This window comes from Ascaphus truei, chromosome 2, assembly GCF_040206685.1.
Source record: "Ascaphus truei isolate aAscTru1 chromosome 2, aAscTru1.hap1, whole genome shotgun sequence".
Taxonomy (NCBI): Eukaryota; Metazoa; Chordata; class Amphibia; order Anura; family Ascaphidae; genus Ascaphus; species Ascaphus truei.
In genome coordinates, this window is record NC_134484.1 from 380,010,814 (window position 1) to 380,034,192 (window position 23,379).

General features: G+C 44.1%; 1 protein-coding gene across 2 annotated transcripts in view; it reads left to right on the forward strand.

Annotated features, from left to right (window-relative positions):
- The window catches only part of RAPGEF5 (Rap guanine nucleotide exchange factor 5), a 264,461-nt gene that overhangs the window by 189,144 nt on the left and 51,938 nt on the right, over positions 1–23,379 (forward strand). For both annotated transcript variants that reach the window (XM_075587143.1, XM_075587142.1), the window contains one exon: positions 20,830–20,908. In XM_075587143.1, coding sequence (XP_075443258.1) covers positions 20,830–20,908 — 79 coding nt within the window. The remainder of the gene's footprint in view (positions 1–20,829; positions 20,909–23,379) is intronic.

Below are 23,379 nucleotides of genomic sequence, written 5' to 3' on the forward strand. Positions count from 1 at the left end.
GACTTTGAAGCTATGATAACAATGACTGTATGTATGAGAGTTGACCTGTCATGTGTAACACACGGCAGCTCATGGATGGATATGAATCTCAGTTTCCATAATGTCATGGTACCCTGCTTGACTTCAGCATAGTACAGGGGATGCTGTAATAAGGACAGATTACAGCAGCGCCTATTACTCCTGTAGTGATGAAAGAGACTATCCATCTAGCTCTGAAGGGTTTATTCCTTATACCCCTGTTTAGATCTGTTGTTCTTTACAGTACGGTTCTACCTTAAAATATTGTTTGTTAGCCATGTTCATGTAATCCATATGCTATTAAAGATATTCAGAACCTGTTGTATTATAAACTTTCACCCTCGAGGAGTTTTGAAAAAAAAATATTTTATTATATTATCAATGTTTGTTTTACAAGGTGAAAAAAATCAGCAACTCATTTAATGTGTAAAGGCATTGCTTGGCTATCGATGTAGAGGTTAAACTCTCTTGTTTGGCGTAGGGGTTAGTAAATCTTTGCTAAGCAATGCCTTACTAGCCTCTTTGGTATGCAAAGTGGGTAGTAAGTAGGGTGTTAAGTTAGTGTTTTTTATCACCTTTGGTGCCTGAAGATAAATAATTATCTGCCATAGGGTTTTATAATAAATCCTATTATATTATCCTATGGTAGAAAAGTGGGATGTGTCTCCACATTAGACAGTAACATTATTTTCTGCATAGTTATCGCTGCATAAATAAATGGCATTTTTATTGCATTGAACTGGAAAGTTTCATCTACTCAGACAGTAAATCATAATCAGGAGTGCTGCTTTCAATCTTATTTTCCACTTGTAGTTACAGCATTTTTCTCATTGCCGGCCCATTTATATTATGTAACGGGTTTCCCCCCCCCCCCCCCCCAATCGCAGATTTATACTGTGTGGGTGCAGGAACATGTCATGTTACACAGTGTGGTGCATAACCTGTTGGCTCACAGGAGTGCTGAGCTTCCGCCCCGGGGAACCTGGGGCAATTATACTATGAACAACTTACTTATAATGGTGCAGCGCCTCCACCTGCGATGGCTCCCACCAGAGGGGGAGTGGTTCCTCGCAGGACAATCAATAACCACATACAATAACATATGAGAATGAATACTTCTTTACTGATCACTAGGCATAGAAGTAGAACAAGTAATAACAGGGGTTCCTCTCTAATGGTAACCCAACTCAGCATTTCCTCCAAAGGTTAGCTATAACGGACACCACAGCGGGTGTCCACACTTTAGGCGTCTCGGCAGACGCTACCGTCTCAACACAATAATCCCACCCTCAAGTCCAATGAGTCCCACCCAACGTCTTACGCTCCCAATACGTAGACCAGCGTATGTGTATTTGTGTGTGACTGCGCAGCCACTATGTCAATGGTAGGCCTGGTTGGTGCACGTGTGTTGTGGTGTTACCTGCCCCGGCTCCAGCCGCGGGTGCTGCTATACCGCAAAGGAATCGCTGGATGTCCTCCAATGGTGAGGTGAATTCCAGCGTGGATAATATCACCGCTTCTTCTGTCGTCTGTACTTATTGGCAACCCGGTTAATGTCCACCGGCTGTAGTCACTCCGCACGGAGCTTCCGCACGTATAGTCTATAGGTCCCGTTAGGACCCAACATAGGCCCAAACCTCTCAGTGGAAACCGCAGCGTCCGCTGCGTTCCTTACTAGCTTATAACTAAGGGGCAGGTCCCTAACTTCGGGCCGGTCCCTATCACACTCCACTAGCGTGGCTCAGGGCTGTCTGGGGCCTAGGGGAGTACTGGCCTAGTGCTCGGAGTCACGGACTCCAGCACCCTACCTCTTACCCCTTGCCGCTCCAGTCCCCAACTAACTACGTAGTTCCTGCGCGCGGAATATATCTCCGGATGCCAACAGAGATCCTCCTTCCCTATTGGCTAGTCCTTCGCGGGCTTTCTGGACATTAACTGCGCAGACGCGAGCTCCTTGTAGTCCTGGAGTGCTGCTACTTCTCGCGCATGCGCAACGCCCCTAACAATGGCGGTGCCCTGCTCCGCGAACCGGCGGAACCATTACAACGCGATACCGGCCGCAACCCTTAGTGCTAATCGCTCGCATATACAGGAGAGAAGGTAATACCGCAGGGGACCTGGCTACATCTATAAATAAATAAGTAAACATGGAAATACCTAATGCATTTTAATGTGCAACCTTTTTTACAGCGTGCGATATTAACTGAAGTTTAATGAATCCAGGACTAAGTATTTAGTTACATAGTTTTTGGGCTGGTCCTTTTTGGCGGTCTCTGATTATACTTTGGTGTTCTCATTGTTGGATCAGAATTCCTAGTCCCAGTATCTTGAATTGGTCCTCAACAGGAGACATGGGGCATACAGCTACTTTTACATTTTCCCATCACATGCTAGTGGAGTGGCCAGAAAATCTGCCATTTAATGTTGAGGAGACATCATCCAACACAATAACAACAAAACAATGTTTTTTTTTTTTAATGTATCAATCTCTTTATTTGCAGTGGAGAAGTCAGTGCCAGACTTATGCATAAGCTAACTAAGCTACAGCTTAGGGCCTGATAATATGAGGAGCCTCACAAATAGAAAGAAATTCATGCATTTCAAGTTTTAAAATTGGATGATAAATAAAGAAGATATGTCAAAATGGAGATTTTCTATAAATATGGACATTTTCGTTGTAATATGACCCTAAGCATCGTGTGCATCGAAAGTGACAAACGTTGTAGCTTATCATTGAAGATATCATCAATGACTTTGCTCTCCAAAAATCACAAAAGAAAATGTTTTAATATTAAAATGAATGTGATGGGCAAACACTGTTCATTTTAGCTTTACACCATAATCATTGTACTGATGCAGCACGGAGTATCCGAACACTTGCCTGGTAAAATCTGGGGCAATACCCAGTAATGCTGCAACAGTTCTGTGACATTTCTGCAGAAAGACTAATGGCCCATCGGATTAACACAGCGGGGGTCCTTGGCAGTCCCATTCAAACTGGATGAGACTGCCAGGGACCCCCGCTGTGTTAATCCGATGGGCCATTAGTCTGTTTGTAGAAATGTCACAGAAATGTTGCAGCATTACTGGGAGAATACTCGTTGCTGCATCTGTACTGTATATAACAATGCTAGTATAATGCTTTCATTCATTTCAGTTTCATGTTTATATTTTTAATGGTCCCTTAAGTCAGAATAATCTATTTATAATATGTGGCGCCTCTTAAACTTGACGTACTGTAGCTTAAGGTCTCAGAAGGTGAAATTGCGGCCCTGGGTGACGTGATAGTGATAGAACCTCAATACTCTGATAATGGTAATAAGGATTAAGCTCTAAAGTTCCCTTTTCCATTTACCTTCACCTCACAGTATGATTCTTCATTTGTCACTCACCAACTTGAGTGTTCTTTAGATTTTGTGTATTGACATGTTGTCAAGTAACACTATGAAGTGATTGCCAATAAAACTGTTGGTAACATGCATGCTAATGGTTCATCCCAGGGAACCACGCTTTATTTTAGTGCCAGGAATCTCTTACACAAGAGATGACTTTTATTCTGCACCTTCAAAGATAGGTACAACTGCAGGGATCCAGCCACAACTTGTAACAATTTGGATTGCTGGGAGCTTTTTCTGTGCAGTAGAACTAAAAAAAATTCTATCCTGCTATACAAAAAGAAGCATTTCACTTCGGACAATGTTGCATTTTTGGTTTCACTTTTATGAAAAGGGTTAACACTTGTGGCAAAAGAATACAGAAGATTAACCCTGGAGGGAATATATACATATATATATATATATATATATATATATATATATATATAAAAATGGTTTTTGAAGCAAAAAGCGTCACTGTGTGCTCATTTGCATGTCATGTCCCAGAATCCCTTGCTGCAGTGGAAGTGCTGTGTGCTGGGTGATAATGGGGAAAGGCGGGGTTGCAGACCTGCCTAAGACATGCAGATGAGCATACAGTTGTATTTACACACATATATATATATATATATATATTCTTGTATAGTTACCAGAATAGCCAGAACTGGTCCGGTGACTGAGAGACAGCACACAGTGGTATAGAAAAAAACTGTATTAAAGATAACGCAGGACACCAAAAGCAATGTTTCATTCCTCAACAGGGACCTTCCTCAGGGTCGGGTATTATCTGTTTTATGGGACAATCATCAGAGTTTTTGAGAAGGCTAGTGTGCAACACTGTTGTGCTATGGACTATATATGTATATATGTGTGTTTGTGTGTGTGTATTTGTGACAGAGTGAAGTTAACTCCTATCAGTTACGCCTGGGAGACATATGTCTGAGTGCTTCATCCAGCACTCATAAGGGTTAACTCAGGTGGAAGTTAGGAAATCAGGAGGCAAGCTGACACCTGTTAGCCAGGAAGGTAGAAAAGGATCTTGTGACTGGCAGTAGCTGGCTCTCTCAGACCAGAGCACATGGATATGTGCTGTTAGCCAGACAGATACATCAAACTGCTTACTGCAACCAAAGTAAGACTTTTTCATTTGTTTTTCTAACTGCTTAAAATACTCTTATGGTTTGGTTCTGGTTTAGCCAGCCAGCCTGCTAGTCAGTCCTCCCAAAGTGGAGCAGGATTTATTTTGGTAAAGGGACAGTGTACCCGCATGTTATGTTACTGTGGATAAATAAAGCCACTGAACGTTTTTATTTATCCTGAAACTATACGTGTGGACTGTTCCCTGACCTCGGCTACAGGCCGTCCTGCCACAGGTGGTGTCAGAAGTGGGACGTCGGACGGCCCCTGTATCTGAAGGGCCACATAGAAAGAAAAAAAAATGGAGAAATATTTTTCTCAGTTCCTTGAGCAACAGCTCCAGCTAGCAGAGAAGCAAGCAGAACATCAAGCCCAGCAAGCTGAGCGACAAGCCCAGCGAGATGAGCAACAGGCCCGGCGAGAGGAAAAACTACACCAACTGCTGGTCGAAGGCCCAACCCCAGGCAGACCAGGGATTCCAAATAACCCACCGGTGATGCTGCGTAAGATGAAGCCAAAAGAAGACCCAGAGGCATTTCTCCTCACTTTTGAAAGGGTAGCCACGGCCAACGGCTGGACAGTTGATCGCTGGGTAACGACTCTGGCTCCACTCCTCATAGGGGAAGCTCAGGCAGCCTACCAGGCTCTTCCAGCAGACGAGGCCATGGACTATCAGCAACTAAAGGCTGCTATTCTGGATCACCTAGGCCTCACTCCAGAGACCTACCGACAGCGGTTCCGGACAGCCAAATATACAAACAGAGACAGACCCCGGGTCGTAGCCCACCGCTTAGTAGACTTATGTACCAGGTGGATACAACCGGAAAAGCATACCAAGGCAGAGATCCTTGAACAGTTTGTGCTCGAGCAGTTCATACAGATACTGCCCCCCTCCTTCCGCTCCTGGGTAAAAAGACACGCTGCATTTTCCCTGGATTCAGCGGTCCGCTTGGTGGAAAACATCCTGGGCGACGACACCCAACAGGATACCTGGGAACGGCCGGTGCAAACACCAGTTGCTTCCGGTGATGCTAGAGGCAGGAGAGCAGACAATCGAGGGGTCTACAACCCGCCAGCTCGGGAGATCCAGTCAACCCGATCGGAAGACCTTTTCCCATCTCGGAGGGTTCCTGGTACAAACTCCCGCAGAGACGCCCATTCTGGGTCCGAGGCCACTGGATCACTCAAGGGAGGCCGCCACCCACAGTATTCCCCGAGAACCTGGACTCCTGTCACCCACCCGGTGGAGAGGATAACCCCACCAACCAGAAGGGAGGACCCCATCCAACAGCGGAGAGGTCCAAACACCGAGCCCCGTCGAGAGCTTCCGTGGATGACCGAGTTTGCGGACTCAGGAGATGAGGAGATGGACTGTTCATATGGCAGAACCACTGCCACAGCTTGTCTCCGAGGGGACCACAATCCGTGGTTAGTCCCAGCATCTCTGGAGGGGACAAAAGTAAACGCCATGCTGGACTCGGGCTCTGGAAAAACCCTGATCCTAGAGGGCCTAATTCCAAGCTATAGACTATCTTACGACTCTCCTTGGAATACGAGTGTATCCATGGGGATACCAAGAGATACCCGACGGCGAACGTTACACTGCGTATCCAGGATCAAGAGGCTAGCCTACTAGTGGGAGTTGCTCCCTGGCTACCTGCTCCTGTTCTACTTGGCCGAAACTGGCCCTACTTCGAAACATTGTTGGCCCCTACTCCTACGGAGCCTACTTCTCTGGTAGCGGAGAAGCCCGGAGACTTGTTCCCTTTTTCCCCAGAGATTTTCCTCCGTAGACACCATGTCCCAAAGACACGTTAAACAGAGACGTGCGGAAAAAGAGGACTGGTTAAGAAAGGCTGGGACTTTTGGTAACATTAGTCAGCCCAAAGGACTGTCGGTCATGGCCGGGGATGACCAGGGTGTTGACCGGGAGTGTTGCCAGACCTGGATCTTCCTGACTTCCGTCAGAGGCAGAGGGAGGACACAGCTCTGGCTAGACAATATGAGAAGGTGGTACAGGTCAACAACAAGATAATAGATGAACAAGGTGTAAAAGTGTTTCCACATTTTGAACTGTTGAATGACATACTATATCGTGTGAATAAGGTTACACAAACAGGGGAGGTCATTCGACAGATGCTAGTCCCTAAAGGGTTGATTAAAACAATGTTTACCCTAGCCCATACTCTCCCATGGGGTGGTCATTTGGGCAGAGATAAGACCACGGACCGCATCTCGTCCCGGTTTTACTGGCCAGGCATACATGGTGACATCATGAAACTATGTGAGACATGTCCTGAATGCCAGTTAACTAGCCAAAAAGGACAGAAGCCGGCTCCCTTGGTTCCTCTGCCCTTGGTAGCCGTCCCATTCGAGAGAATTGGGGTAGATCTGGTCGGACCTTTAGAACCCTCTGCGAAGGGACATAAATTTATACTCGTTGTTGTTGATTATGCCACCAGATATCCTGAGGCCTTCCCTCTGAGATCAGCCACTGCTAAACAGGTTGCTCACAGGCTGTTAGAACTGTTTTCTAGGGTAGGACTTCCCCAAGTAATGTTAACTGACCAGGGAACAAATTTCATGGCAAAGTTAATGCAGGATGTCCTGAAGTTATTGGAGGTAAAATCCGTCCGAACCTCGGTCTACCATCCTCAGACTGATGGATTGGTAGAGAGGTTTAACCGTACTTTAAAAACCATGCTTAGGAAGTTTGTGGACACTGAAAAGCGAGCTTGGGATGAACTTCTCCCTTTCCTGTTGTTTGCGGTACGAGAAGTTCCCCATTCATCCACAGGCTTCTCCCCGTTTGAGCTCCTATATGGACGCCAACCTCAGGGTATTCTCGACCTACTGAAGGAATCCTGGGAGGAGGAGCCCTCCCCCTCCAAGAATACCCTTCAGTATGTCATAGACCTTAGAAACCGCCTAGACATGATAGGTCGGTTTGCGAAGGAAAACCTCAAATCTGCTCAAGAACGTCAAGAGAGGCAATACAACCAAAATGCTCGCTTGAGGGTCTTCCAACCTGGGGACCAAGTGATGCTACTACTACCGACATCAGAGAGTAAACTCCTTGCGAAGTGGCAGGGTCCTTTCCAAGTTCTCTGCCGCACCGGGGAGGTGAACTATGAGATCTCTCAACCAGGGTCCAGGAAGGGTAAACAAATCTACCACGTGAACCTCCTGAAACCCTGGAAAACGATGAGATCGCTGTTCATTCACCCTCGGGAAGGAGAGACGGATTTGGGTCCAAAGCTTCCAAAGGGTAGTACGTACAATGACCATCAGTTTCCCATGGGAGAGCAGTTAATAACGGAACAAAGGTCAGACCTACTTGATGTATGTGACCAGTTCCCAGATGTTTTTTCTGAGCTGCCAGGGCAGACTGATTTAGTGTCCCATAGGATTGAGACAGAACCTGGCGTAAAAGTACGGTCCCGTCCCTATAGATTGCCAGAGGGCCGAAAAGACCTGGTAGAGAGGGAGATAATAGACATGTTGGAATTGGGCGTGATCGAGGAGTCCCACAGCGAATGGTGTAGCCCTATCGTGTTGGTCCCTAAACCAGATGGGAAGGTGAGGTTTTGCGTGGATCTGCGAAAGGTAAATGCTGTATCCAGATTTGATGCATATCCAATGCCTAGGGTGGACGAATTGCTTGACTCGCTTGGTAAAGCAGAGTATATCTCCACCCTAGACCTCACGAAAGGATATTGGCAGATACCTCTAGCGGAAGAATCCAAATGCAAAACTGCCTTCGCCACCCCTCTCGGTTTATACCAATTCGTCACTATGCCATTTGGGTTACATGGGGCTCCAGCCACGTTCCAAAGGTTAATGGACAAGGTACTACGACCCCATAGGGCATATGCCACGGCCTACTTGGATGACATTGTCATCTATAGCAGACACTGGCAGTCACATATAAAAAGGTTAAGGGCAGTCCTAACGTCCTTAAGAGAAGCAGGGCTCACTGCAAATCCAAAAAAATGTGCCCTGGGTAAATCCACTACAAAGTACTTGGGCTATGCCGTTGGGGGAGGGATAGTAAGGCCACTAGCTAGCAAGGTGGCCGCCATAAAGGAAGTCCCCACCCCACAGACAAAGACACAGGTCCGCTCCCTTTTGGGGTTAGCAGGGTATTACCGGCGGTTTATCCCCAATTTTTCAGAAATATCTGCACCCCTAACAGATCTGACAAAAATGAGTGCCCCGACCCAAGTTAAATGGTCTTGGGAGTGCCAAGACGCCTTTGACATGCTAAAAAAGTGCCTGTCAGAGGGCCCCGCTCTTCGGAGCCCAGATTTTAAAGAGCCCTTCATCATCCAGACGGATGCCTCAGAGGTAGGACTGGGAGCAGTGCTGTCTCAGCAATTTGATGGTGTTGAACACCCCATACTGTTCATCAGCCGGAAGCTGTTCCCAAGGGAAGTGAGGTATTCCGTTATTGAGAAGGAGTGCCTCGCTGTAAAATGGGCAATTGAGGCCTTGAGACATTATGTCGCCGGAGTACACTTCACCCTGGTCACTGACCATGCGCCCTTGAAGTGGTTAAACACCATGAAGGACACAAATCCAAGGTTGACCAGGTGGTATATTGCCCTCCAACCCTTCTCTTTTGATATTCAGCATAGACCTGGAAAGGACCATGGAAATGCTGATTTTTTGTCAAGGGAAGGAGTGGAGGGTCGGGCTTCAGCCGTGTGGGACACTAGCCACACACAAACAGGGGAGGTATGTGACAGAGTGAAGTCAACTCCTATCAGTTACGCCTGGGAGACATATGTCTGAGTGCTTCATCCAGTACTCATAAGGGTTAACTCAGGTGGAAGTTAGGAAATCAGGAGGCAAGCTGACACCTGTTAGCCAGGAAGGTAGAAAAGGATCTTGTGACTGGCAGTAGCTGGCTCTCTCAGACCAGAGCACATGGATATGTGCTGTTAGCCAGACAGATACATCAAACTGCTTACTGCAACCAAAGTAAGACTTTTTCATTTGTTTTTCTAACTGCTTAAAATACTCTTATGGTTTGGTTCTGGTTTAGCCAGCCAGCCTGCTAGTCAGTCCTCCCAAAGTGGAGCAGGATTTATTTTGGTAAAGGGACAGTGTACCCGCATGTTATGTTACTGTGGATAAATAAAGCCACTGAACGTTTTTATTTATCCTGAAACTATACGTGTGGACTGTTCCCTGACCTCGGCTACAGGCCGTCCTGCCACAGGATTGTACCAAAGAAAAAGAATGTGTGGACAGCGCCTATAGGGCAAATCACTGGTATCACCCCAGTCCAAGCTATTCTAAATATACCTAAACAATGGTAATAGATAGTATATAGTAATACCAATGTGTATACTATCCTGAATTGTGCTGATAACTAAGGCTACAAAACAATAATCCAATAAAATATTAGTGAATGATAATAATAAAATTAATCATGGCCCTATAACAAATGAATGAACTAATGACAGCTAATATAAACTTATACTGTAAAAAATAGGATAAAAATGAAAAGGCAATGATGATATGAAAAAGAAAAAGTCACCAGTCCATGTAATGGATCACAATGAATCCATACTGTAGCAAAACCTTTTGGGACACATCTAGGATGCTGGCAGCCTTCCTTCTGGGGTCAACAACCTCCTGCAGTGTACCTAACAGAAAAAAAAGAAAAGCGCGCGATCCTCGTGTGATACCAAAGTAAAAAGGTTAAATAAAATCGAACTTAGACAAATTCAAACTCACAATCTTGCCAAAGCATAAAAGCGTGGTATGAGCTGATCTCATGCGCCAACGTGAGAGGAGAAAACCGCCGTCTGCCTGCTCTGTTGTGTGCTGTAGTTTCCTGGAACTCACTGCTGGTTTCACTGTATCAGATTCCTCCAGCAACCCGAGTTAGCAGAGTGTTGGTTCCTCGTGTAGCACGTTCTTAGTGCCCAGGGGCAGTCTCAACAGGTACTCGGCTCAAACTCCTCCTGCGTCAGTCAAATGGCTCTCAATCAGCCACCGTAGTTGAATGACACCACGTGACCATACGCGTTTCTTCTGTTAGCGGATTTCATCAGAGGATCCTGCTTTAATTATTATTTTAAGTATATTATATGATTATACACAGATGGTGAAAAAAAAATTAAACTAAAAACATATAATCAGCGCTCAAACCTATAAACCCTAACCTATATACTATTAAAATAAATAGGTGCTCTACAAATAAAGAGAGATCCCCTATATGGGAAACCCTGTATGTGATCCCTCACAAGCTATTTTAGTAGAATGGGGAATGGCTGCCTAAGGAATAAACAGACCTATCCACAAGGCATGTATACAAAGCATGAACAACAAGAAACAGAAAACACAAAAACATATACAATACAAACAATGATTCCCTGGCGCACTAACAGATATTGAACCTGACAGCAGAGTGCAGTCCCATGAATCAAGTGGATGATATTGGATGAGATCTACAGTCCACACTGTCCCATTCCTTTTAGATTGAAGACTTGTCTGGAAATAAAAACAAAACAACCATTGCGCAGTACCCTATGGTCAGTTCTCTACACCCCCACCGTTGCTATCTACTTACTTAAAAATAGATAGAAATGGGCCTCAAAAGGTTTCTTTGCTCTCCTCCCGGTTGGCTCCAACTTGTTGCTGCTGCTGGTGACGTAATCTTTACTTCCAGCGTCAGCACCGCCATATACCGTGTGGGAACAAGAATGGGCGCCAATAGTGTGATAACATAACATTTATTGATAAAAATAGCAGGGTAAAAAACATGCACTCACATGCTGTAATGCCCTATGTGCGTCCTACAACGTGCCGTCCGCTTACATGGGAGGATGCCGAGGGATTGCAGGAGGAGGCTGGATTCGGCGTGGGTCCCCGCTTCGTGGCCGCGACTCGGAGCGCCTATTCCCTCCTCAGATGAATTTCCCCGCCAATCAACCTCTTCTCCTCTCAATGGGTATGCACGCCGCAGCACGTCCTGGAGGCTCCACCCTACGCGCGTTTCGTGACTCTGACGTCACTTCTTCAGGGGTAATGGAGCCGTGGGGGCACTGTAGGTTATTTATATCCTTGTGCATTGCTAACGAGGGATTCCCATTGGGTAATTGTCTTCACTGGGAACTCCCACTGATTGTCCACTTGTAGATAATGAAGGGCAATTTGTATACAGCTGACTTAACCCCTTCATGCCTGGACAGTAACAATCACAATATACATACACTCCAGCATATTCGTGAAACATACTTATAAAAATGGCAGTAGGCTATAATTAATATATTCTAATGCCAATACATCTTATACATAGAAATACATCAATAAAAATAATCTGATTCCATATAAAAATATAAATAAAAAGTGGATAGCAACATTATGGCTTATATTTCAAATTGTATTTTGAAAGATAGCTATTAAGCTGACTCCCTGCCAATGCCGGCATAGAGGACCCAGAGGTGGAAAGAGAATATATTAGATTGAACCATAAGATATCCTGGTTATGCTATATCCAACATCAGCAGTATACTATATAGACCTAACTATCTCTTAGGAATGCTGCCAGGTCGAATTCAATATTTAGTCCTCTTGGGGTCATGGTTTTAAGGGTATATATCCAGTAGCTTTCGCGTCTGGATATAAGATTTATTTTGTCACCCCCCCTCCAATTCTGCTTGGGACATTCAATCCCTTTACAGATTAACCCTTCAGGATTTTGTCCATGCTTACTTTTAAAGTGGCTGGAGACACTGTGTGTCTCCAGACCCCTTTTAATATTGTAAACATGTTCTGCAAGACGTCGTTTCAATGGTCTACCTGTTCGCCCTACATATTGTAGTCCACATGGGCACTCTAACAGGTAGACCACAAAAGGAGTCTTGCAGGAGATGAATGATTTAATGGGGAATTTAATCCCCGTAACATTGGATTGAAATTGATTACATTTGGAGCTATATCCACAGCCAATGCATTTACCACATGTGAAAAATCCATCTAATTCCTTTAGCCATGTTGTATTATGTGCTTTCATGGAATTGAACGGACAACTTGGGGATAGTTTAAGTTTTAGATTGTCAGCTTTTTTAAAAACTATCTGAGGATGTTTGGGTAATATTGATTTTAAGATTGTATCACCCTGTAGAATGCCCCAATGTTTCTTAATTATTTGTGTTATTTTATTGGACATTCCATTGTATTTGGTGATGAAGGGAATAAACTCAACACCATCTGATTGTTTTGATCTCTTATTATCCATACAGATAAGCTCATCTCTATTGACACTTTTTACAGTCTCTAGGGCCCTCATAACCTTATTGGGATTATACTCTCTCTGAATGAATTTATCTTTAAGGTCATTGGCCTGTATCTCAAATATTTCCGGTTGAGAGCAATTCCTTTTAGTTCTTAGGAACTGGCCCTTGGGAATATTGTCAATCCATCTATGGTTGTGATGGCTGGATGCCAGGAGGTAAGTATTAGCATCTACCTTTTTGTAAAAGGTCTTGGTCTCAATAGACCCCTTCTCAATGAATAATGTGAGATCCAAAAAGTCTATACTTGATGGGCTGGTGTTAAATGTGAATTTTAGATTCATATTATTATTATTTAGATATGTTTGGAACTTCCCTAGATCTTCTGTGCCTCCACCCCAGATACATAGCACGTCATCTATATAGCGTTTCCATAGTACAAGGCTCGCCCCAAATGGGCTGCTGGATTGGATGTACTCCTCCTCCCACATGCCCATAAAGATGTTAGCATAGCTAGGGGCGAACCTTGTACCCATGGCAGTGCCACATATCTGGAGGAAGAAGCTGTTGTCGTAACTGAAATAGTTATGTGTAAGGATATAACGTATCCCCTCTAGTATAAATTCTCTGAATCCCTGTTCAAGACTGTCATCTTGGTTTAACACCCTTCTAATTGCTCTGATACCTAAGTCATGATTAATGACGGTATACAGAGACGTCACGTCACACGTGACCCAAATGTAATGATCTTCCCATTTGAGGTCCCTGACTAAATTTAGTACGTGTGTGGTGTCTCTTAAAAATGACGGGATTTTGGGGACATATTTCTGCAGAGTGGAATCGATAAACTGAGACAGATTGGATGTCAATGATTTTATCCCCGATATGATGGGGCGTCCAGGGGGATTCCAAAGATCTTTATGAATCTTTGGAATGAAATAGAAAATTGGAATCCTTGGCTGTGATATATCCAAGAACTCCAATTCACTTTTGGAAATATTTCCATCCAAGAATCCCTTGTGCAGATATTCTTGAAGTGCTGTTTTAAACTCTATAGATGGATTACACGGCAGTTTTTTATATGTGGTTCCATCGCTTAGGATTCTCAAGGACTCTTTCTTATAATAGTCAGAGTCCATGATAACTATGCCTCCCCCTTTGTCTGCAGACTTTATTACAATTTGTTTATTACTTTCTAAACTCTTAACTGCATCTTTTTCCAGTTTACTTAGATTGTGTTTAGGGATTTTGAACTCACTGGTTGCCCTTTCCATATCCTGAATGACCAGTTCAGTAAATGTTTCTAAGAAATTACCCTTAATATGTTTGGGGTAAAATACTGAGGGCCTTTTAAATTTGGTGGTGGGGATAACTCTTTGCTCATTTTTATTGATGTATTTCTATGTATAAGATGTATTGGCATTAGAATATATTAATTATAGCCTACTGCCATTTTTATAAGTATGTTTCATGAATATGCTGGAGTGTATGTATATTGTGATTGTTACTGTCCAGGCATGAAGGGGTTAAGTCAGCTGTATACAAATTGCCCTTCATTATCTACAAGTGGACAATCAGTGGGAGTTCCCAGTGAGGACAATTACCCAATGGGAATCCCTCGTTAGCAATGCACAAGGATATAAATAACCTACAGTGCCCCCACGGCTCCATTACCCCTGAAGAAGTGACGTCAGAGTCACGAAACGCGCGTAGGGTGGAGCCTCCAGGACGTGCTGCGGCGTGCATACCCATTGAGAGGAGAAGAGGTTGATTGGCGGGTAAAGTCATCTGAGGAGGGAATAGGCGCTCCGAGTCGCGGCCACGAAGCGGGGACCCACGCCGAATCCAGCCTCCTCCTGCAATCCCTCGGCATCCTCCCATGTAAGCGGACGGCACGTTGTAGGACGCACATAGGGCATTACAGCATGTGAGTGCATGTTTTTTACCCTGCTATTTTTATCAATAAATGTTATGTTATCACACTATTGGCGCCCATTCTTGTTCCCACACGGTATATGGCGGTGCTGACGCTGGAAGTAAAGATTACGTCACCAGCAGCAGCAACAAGTTGGAGCCAACCGGGAGGAGAGCAAAGAAACCTTTTGAGGCCCATTTCTATCTATTTTTAAGTAAGTAGATAGCAACGGTGGGGGTGTAGAGAACTGACCATAGGGTACTGCGCAATGGTTGTTTTGTTTTTATTTCCAGACAAGTCTTCAATCTAAAAGGAATGGGACAGTGTGGACTGTAGATCTCATCCAATATCATCCACTTGATTCATGGGACTGCACTCTGCTGTCAGGTTCAATATCTGTTAGTGCGCCAGGGAATCATTGTTTGTATTGTATATGTTTTTGTGTTTTCTGTTTCTTGTTGTTCATGCTGATTATACACAGATGCCTAAACTTAATCAATTTAAAACTGTTCTGATTGGACTTCGGTACTATAAATGGTTGACAATAAGCAACCAAGTCCATCCCCTGATGAAATCCGGTTACGGAAGAAACGCAAAGGGTTTAAATCAAGCTAGCACAGTATTTATATCCTGAATACTGAAGGAGTTTCATTCCCTGACGAAGTCGGCAAGTGCTGACGAAACGTGTAGAACTGTGACGTCATCGCGCAAGCACGTAGTGTGCGTGGTATTCCGCTGCTAACTAAGGGACTCCTGTATACTGAGATTGCCTCTCGCACCTTTTTTTGATCAGCTGCAAGAGGTGAGACCGTTACCATCTCCCGCTGTGCCTGCTGTCACTGTGACTCTGTCTGCAGTCGTTTCTGCTGTGTGTGAGCGTACCAGCAGCAGGTCTAAAGGCAACTGGCTTTCAGTGGGTATACATAAAGGTCTCCCCCATCCATCTCAGCTGATCTGTACCAGGAGTCTGTGTGTAAATATACCTTTACGTGAATTTTACTCTTTATGTCTTGTATGTGTTTATTCTCTTCCTTACATTCATCTAAATACATTTTATTTCATCTGCATCATAAGATAATGCACTAAGGGAATGCGCTTTTTTCTCTTTTTCTCTTTTTTTCTATATATATATATATGAAAAAGAAAGTCACGTGAAAAAGAAAGTACACCCGTTTTAAATTCCATGCTTTTACATATCAGGACATAATAACAATCATCTGTTCCTTAGCAGGTCTAAAAATTAGGTAAATACAACCTCAGATGAACAACAACACATGACATATTACACCGTGTCATGATTTATTTAACATATAAATTTTTTACTTGTGAGCACATTCACATGTCTTAGACAGGTCTGCAACCCTGCCCTTCACCAGTATCTCCCAGCCTACAGCACTTCCACTGCAGCAAGGGATTCTGGGAAATGACATGCAAATGAGCACACAGTGCCACCTTTTGTCTAAAGACCACATTACATGGTTAAACCCTTAAGCCAATGCATGCTGCTTTAAACACAGCTTTTAAACATAGCCTAGGATGAGATGCAAAGCCAATAAACCCACTCACAGACAGACTGTTTCGACCTTGTGGGTCTCGTCAGTGTGAGGTTGGTTGTACTGGCTTTGCAACTTGAGACATGAAGTAGGTCTTCACCACACATTATGTAAGTTATGGTGGGTGAAAAGGTGACTAAAAACCCTCCACCGTATAGCATATAGCAATATATATTTATATTATGCATGTACACATCTATCTCTATCTATCTCTCTATCTATACTCTGTGTGTGTGGTGTGTATGTGTATATATGTGTGTATGTGTAGCAAATTTTATTTTACCTACTGATAACATAAAATATCACATAAAGCAGAATATCACTGAGTTTCCATAGAGTTCAATGGCAGCAATAATGCAGAATATCACAATTTATCCCCCCATAACATGCCAGTGGGAGCAATAACCCTTGCTACATCTGTAAAATATATACAGGTCATGTATGGCCTATTCTTCTCATTATTATCCCTGGGTTGCAGAGATGTTTAGTGTATTTCCAGTCCCCCAATATTAGCAGTGGTAGAATAATTGTTACAATATGCAATGTATAAAGACTATTCTTGCCCATTCTTTACTCTGAAGACTTGGACTATATTTAAACGTGTTTCACTGAAATATAGTACAGTATTCATCTTCTAATTTAGTTCCTACTATTAGTTAATGGACCAATGGGAACAGTGTTATAGAGCCATATTTACTAAGTGGTGCTAAAACATAACAAACCTTAAGGCCCATTCACAATTTGTCTGTGTGTCTGGCAGCAAACAACAAATATTTCCCCCACTTTTTCACCAAAATATCTACAGTAAACAAAAATGCAAAGTGCCCAGTGCTTAAGATTAGAAAGAAAATGGAGGTTAGTATACGCATTAAACAGCTGCCAAGCCAAGGAAAATACAGCTAGGGAAATTAAACATGCATGGATAGAAACCAGAGTTTTTAGCAGAGGTTTTATTTACATGTCAAAGTCAAGCATTTCCAGCTTGTGCAGCCAATATGTATTGCTTATGTCAAATGTTGTTTTGAGCCCTCACAATGGCCAGCAGGTAATTATCATGGGTGGGAAATTCTGAATATGAGCGAGCAGCAGAGGTTGGGATGAGCTTGAATCTCATGCAGAGATGAGACCGAAAGAAAGGAATGAAAGAGATGACTGGTGGTTAAAATGTGTTGAAATAGCAGGGGATGCGCTAATGTTACTAGTCTTCTCACTGCTTCCATTATGCAGCAGGATTATTTTAACAGGCAAATACAGGGAAATGTGTGTTACACTGTAATGCACAAAGTGTAGAATCACATGCTGTGTTTTATCCCTCCCCTCGTGTATCGTTTCAAGGGAAAAAAAGGCGTTTACACTAATAAAGTCATAGATTATAGTATAGTCATATAGTATGAAAAAAAGTAAATTAAGCTTTTTAAAGTATCCCATTTATAGTGAAACACTGGAAAGTGTGCTTTTATAAATCATCTGTATAGATGTTTTAATATACAAATGTAGCCCCTTTACACCCACCCTAAGTGAGATCTGGTCTGCTACTAATGTCTTTCTTGCTATGTGGTGCATACCTGTGAGGTAACAGGAGGGCTGAGTACTTCCGCGATGATGTGGGGATTATCAGGACAGATTTACAGGGTACCTTGTTCGTTGGCAGCACCTCCAGTCAGTGAGGATCCTGTGGTAGTAGGATGGTCCATGCTGATACCTTTCCATATCCCAAGACAGTGATTCACACTTGCATATGGTTCCATGGTATTTATTGCATTGGTTAGTTGTTACAGCAGAACATTCCTTTCTTGCTTCCCCTGGAAGGTTACTTTAAGGATTGAGGCCCATTTAAGTTTCTTTCTGGTGCTCCTCCCGTTTTTTGGACACAGGGTAGCTATTGCTCACTCCACAGGGGGAGGAAAGAGATATACCCACGTTTGGGAGAGAGACAGTTTATATACCCTGGGGTTGGGCTTGTAACCCTGCCCCATAACAGGGCAGGTCTGATACTGACAGATGTCACATCTGCACATGTCACCCAGCCAGAACCTCCCCCAGGCTGACACTCTAGTTGTTGCTAAGCCCGCCCTTGGATACACTAAGGGTATCCAAGGCTGCAATAGCACACTAGGCCTTCTGGAGGAATTAACCCATCCACTGCCTGTACCTAACAGGACTTACACTGGTAGGGCCCAGGAAAATAGGTAGCGGCCGGAGGCTAGGCTATAATCTCCCCCTGGTGAAATTCCAATGACCTCGTTTGGGAATACAGTATGCGCAACATCATCATACTGTACCAACAACCTGGTAATTACCTTAACACAATATATACAATAGTAACATACAAATATCACCCCCCAGCTGGAACCTGGAACTAATGTGAGGGGTTCTTGGGCTACCTCAGTAGTAGTGGGCCGGATCGGGCTTCTTGACCATATTGGCCTGACCCTTACCGAGTAGCAGCGTTATCTCCCAGACTCAGAGATAAATTCTACTCTGTCTGGGTGGATGTTGCAGGCCACGACCCACAGCTTGAGTAGGTGTATTGCCCTATCAAATTCACAAGACTTGGAGCCTCTAGTAGTGTTGGCTAGATGTTCTAATATAGCTTCCTTCCCCCACTCCATCCTGTGTACGTCTGCACTCCTCATGAGGTTCTCTGGGAGATAAGGATACTCATACCCCATCTTGCGGAACCTTTGCACTAGAACTCCCTGCCCTGCTGAATTTCATGAGAACCTTCTCTTTGTCTGTGCCGGGTAACACCGAAAATATTGACCCTTCCCATAAAGGTGTTTCTATACTCTCTTCCTTAACTAGAGATGTACTGAGCACTGACCATGACATTCTATTCTTATCTGTCCCCACATGTACTGGATTTAACAGAAACACATCACCCTGATCCACTTGATTCCCCCCCCCCCCCAAAGCAAAGCCTTCCCCACAGATAGTACAGGCATGTTATTACATTTCACACTTCTTGGGGCCACGGGACTCACCGGGGACAAGGGCTGAGAGTTCAGGGATTTATGGCTAGGACTTGGGTCGGTATGGGCATTCTGGGCAGATTGGGGCAAAGCGGCCATCATAACGTCTCTGAAGACAAAACTTTTGGGCGTCTCCCCAGAGAGCGATAGACTTGTCCACAGTCCCGGCTAGGCTAAGTTGACTGCGGCCTTTAGCCTTAGAATTCTTGCTTCTCCCATGGCTGCAGCATTGAGAGAGCCCATTGCTTCCTTCCGCTCCCTGCAATGAAGGAAGAAGGGGTGCACAGCGCACCAGTCACTCACTGGAGAGGTAGCAGCAGCTGGTAAGCTGGTAAGCTGGTAAGCTTTGCGGCCTTCTCTTCTACTGGTGGTGGAGCTGTAATCGGTGTTGCTTTGATTTCATATGGGGTGGGCCATAAGTTGAAGCAGTTCTGTAAGGAGGAATGGGCCATAATTCCTCAAAACCGATCTGAGAGATTGACCAGAGGTTACAGGAAACACTTAGTTGAAGTCATTGCTGTTCAAGGAGGTGCCACCAGATACTGAATCTAAAGGTTCACATACTTTTTCACAGATGGATATTGAATGTTGAATAATTTGTGGATAAATAAATGTTGAATAAGTATCATGATTTTGTGTCATTTGTTTGATCAGGTTATTTTTATCTATTAGTAGGACTTGGATTAAGATCCAATAACATTTCAGGTTTGATATATGTGAAAATGTTAAAGGTTTCACAGACTGTTTTTCCCACCGCTGTATGTATAATTGTACTTGTATAGCACCAACAGTGTACACAGCGCGTTACAAAATTACATACAAGGTAAATAACGTACAGTACAAACAATGGGGATAAGCATGACAAGTAAATGACAAAGGCATAGTGGACACCCGGCCCCAAAGAGCTTACTAGCTAAGTTTATATGAGCAACTATTAGTACAATTTTAAACTGTCATGGTAAGATAAATCCCATTTTACTTGGAAGATCACTGTGCCCTGCATTACAGACGTCTTTATGCTTTAAGTAGATAAGTGGGAGAAAATGAACCGCGAGTTGAAATGTAAAGAGTATTATTACTCCGTTCCACTTAATAATAATAATAATAGCATGTTCTTGTATAGCGCTGCTAGTTTTACGTAGGTCTTTACAGCAACATTTTGCAGACACAGTCCCTGCCCTGTAGAGCTTACAATCTGTTTTTGGTGCCTGACGCACAGGGAGATAAAGTGACTTGCTCAAAGTCATAAGGATTCCCCTGCTTCAAACTCGGTGCCAGTCAGTGTCTTTACTCACTGAGCCACTCCTTCTCTCAAGCTTTCATCTGCCAAGTAAGGGTATTACCCACTAAGCTCAACCAATGCTTTTGGATGCATATGTTACAATCAGGAACACAAGGGTTAAACAGATCATCTGTTTTTAATGAATGTGTTTTTATTGCACTCGGCATCTCGTAGTTTTAGCCAAATATTCAGCACCTCATTAAATCTGTATTTACATTTATAATATGTTCCCTTGGGCATGTTCATTAATACTGTTGCACTGGCAATTGCAGCCCTTGGAAAGTCAGTCCTTACCTTTTGTGATGTTGTGTTTGTTTCTTTCTCTGCAGATACCCTCCTAGATGACTTCCTCCTCACGTATACTGTCTTCATGACAACAGATGACTTCTGCCAAGCATTGCTAAGACAATATCCTTAATTAACTGGAACAACCATGCCCCTAAATCTGGAGTATTAAAAGCAGATGCTTGACATTAAATGCAAATGGCATATGTTAGTTTGCTCTGAGCAGTCTAAACAATAACTTGGTAGAGTTTATTTGCTTTGCAGATGACTGCATTGGAACATAGAGAACAATTACCACAGACTCTGCTTACATATATCAGTCAGTATAGTGAAGGGTTTCATATCTGACCTTTTCTCGTCTTCTTCTTAATTTACTTGCTTGACTCTCCAAATCCCACTTACTTGCTGCACCCTTTTATTCAATATTTAGAAAAGTGGGTTAAAAACATGACCTACTGTATACTGTAACATTTGCTTGCTTGAATGGCAGCTAATATATCATTAACTGTGTGTAATCCTGTTTCTCACAATATTGAATACAACCGTACAGGGCCAACGAACGCTTTCACGTGACCTAAGACTAGAGTTTCCACCAGTGCCCCCCATATCTGCAGCCTTGCGAGATCCCCACCCACTCTCTCTTATACGCCTCCCCTCTCATAAATTTCGCATTCTCATCCCCTCTATTTCTCTCCCCCTTCTCACACCCTCCTCTTACCCTATCCCTCCCCTCGTGTATTTATCCCTCCTCACTCTTCCTGCCCCTTCTCACTCTTCCTGCCCCTTCTCACTCTTCCTCTCCCCTTCTCACTCTTCCTTCCCTTTCTCACTCTTCCTTCCATTTCTCACTCTTCCTTCCCCTTCTCACTCTTCCTCTCCCCTTCTCACTCTTCCTGCCCCCTCCTCACCCTTACTTCCCCTTCTCACTCTTCCTTCCCTTTCTCACTCTTCCTTCCATTTCTCACTCTTCCTTCCCCTTCTAACTCTTCCTCTCCCCTTCTCACTCTTCCTGCCCCCTCCTCACCCTTACTTCCCCTTCTCACTCTTCCTTCCCTTTCTCACTCTTCCTTCCATTTCTCACTCTTCCTTCCCGTTCTCACTCTTCCTCTCCCCTTCTCACTCTTCCTGCCCCCTCCTCACCCTTACTTCCCCTTCTCACTCTTCCTGCCCCCTCCTCACCCTTCCTTCCCCTTCTCACTCTTCCTGGCCTCTTCTTGCTCTTCCTCCCCCCTGCTCACTCTTCCTCCCCACTGCTCACTCTTCCTCCCCACTGCTCACTCTTCCTCCCCACTGCTCACTCTTCCCCCCCCCCTGCTCACTCTTCCTCTTCCCCTCTCACTCTTCCCTCCTCCATACTATTCCTCCCCCTTCTCACTATTCGTCCTTATTCCCACTCTTCCCTCCCCTTCTCATTCTCACTTCCTCCCCCTCTCACAGTTCCTCCCTCCTCTCACGTCTCCCCTTCTCACTCTTCGTCTCCCCTTCTCACTCTTCCCTCCCCCCTCTCACTCTTTCCTCCCCACGTCTCACTGTTCTTCCCCCATCTCACTCTCAAACTGTTTGCTAACATTTCCCACATCTCTATTTAAATGTACGGGTCTGAATTGCACTTTGCCTTGTTTGGTTAACAAATGAACACCAAATGAATCATACTTGAAAACATGTTATTAATTAAACACTAAATAGGAAAGGGATTATTTCATTATTATTATTAGTATGATTAATAATAATTACTGACCGCAGTTTGGTACCAATGTTCTTGACACATAACTCCCCCCTAGGGTTGCCAGGTGGCTTCTCCAAAAATCCTGGACTCAATGGTGAAAGGTGTAACGCGCTCGACACACACACACACAACACTCCATGCTGTTTCTTCCTCCTCCTTAGCACCACCCCCTGGCTCCTGACACCTCCTCCTGATTGGCTGCATTACCCAGCAACAGCCAATTAGGATGGAGGAAGCTGTCAAGCCTCTTAGCAACAGCAATCCCGCGGCCCCCAAAGCCAGTCATGTCACTATGTCCAGAGAGGTAATACAGGACACATACATGTCCAGTATTACCTCTCATTTTTTACTGGACAGAGTCCAAATACAGGACAGTCCGGTTCAATACTGGACACTTGGCAACCCTATCTCCCCCCCCCCGCCCCTCTTCACCTCAACTTTTACATAATTAACTTTTTATAGGCCTTCATGTAAATTAACCAGGCACAGTGCTGTCAAGTCTAACTAATTCATAGTAAGCCTCACTCATTACATGACCGTTTAACAAATGTTTTGGCATCAGTGGTCTCACAGAATATACTTTGGGTTTTCCTTTAACCATTTGCTGCCAGAAAGGCCCACTGCTTTTGGAGGCCCCTATAGGCATTTAAGGGATTGGAGGCCCCCTTGTGAGCAATGCAAAGTACACAAATATCTTGAGAGTCTTTGGCTCTTACCTGCTTTGAAACGATGCATATTGAGAGACATGAGCAGTGCATTACTACCTGCCTTCCTTGTAGGAGCAGCAGCATGTACATCTGCAGAAGTATGCTGTGTGATAATGACATTTTTCCATGTTCACTGTTCACATTTTACAAATAATTTGAGA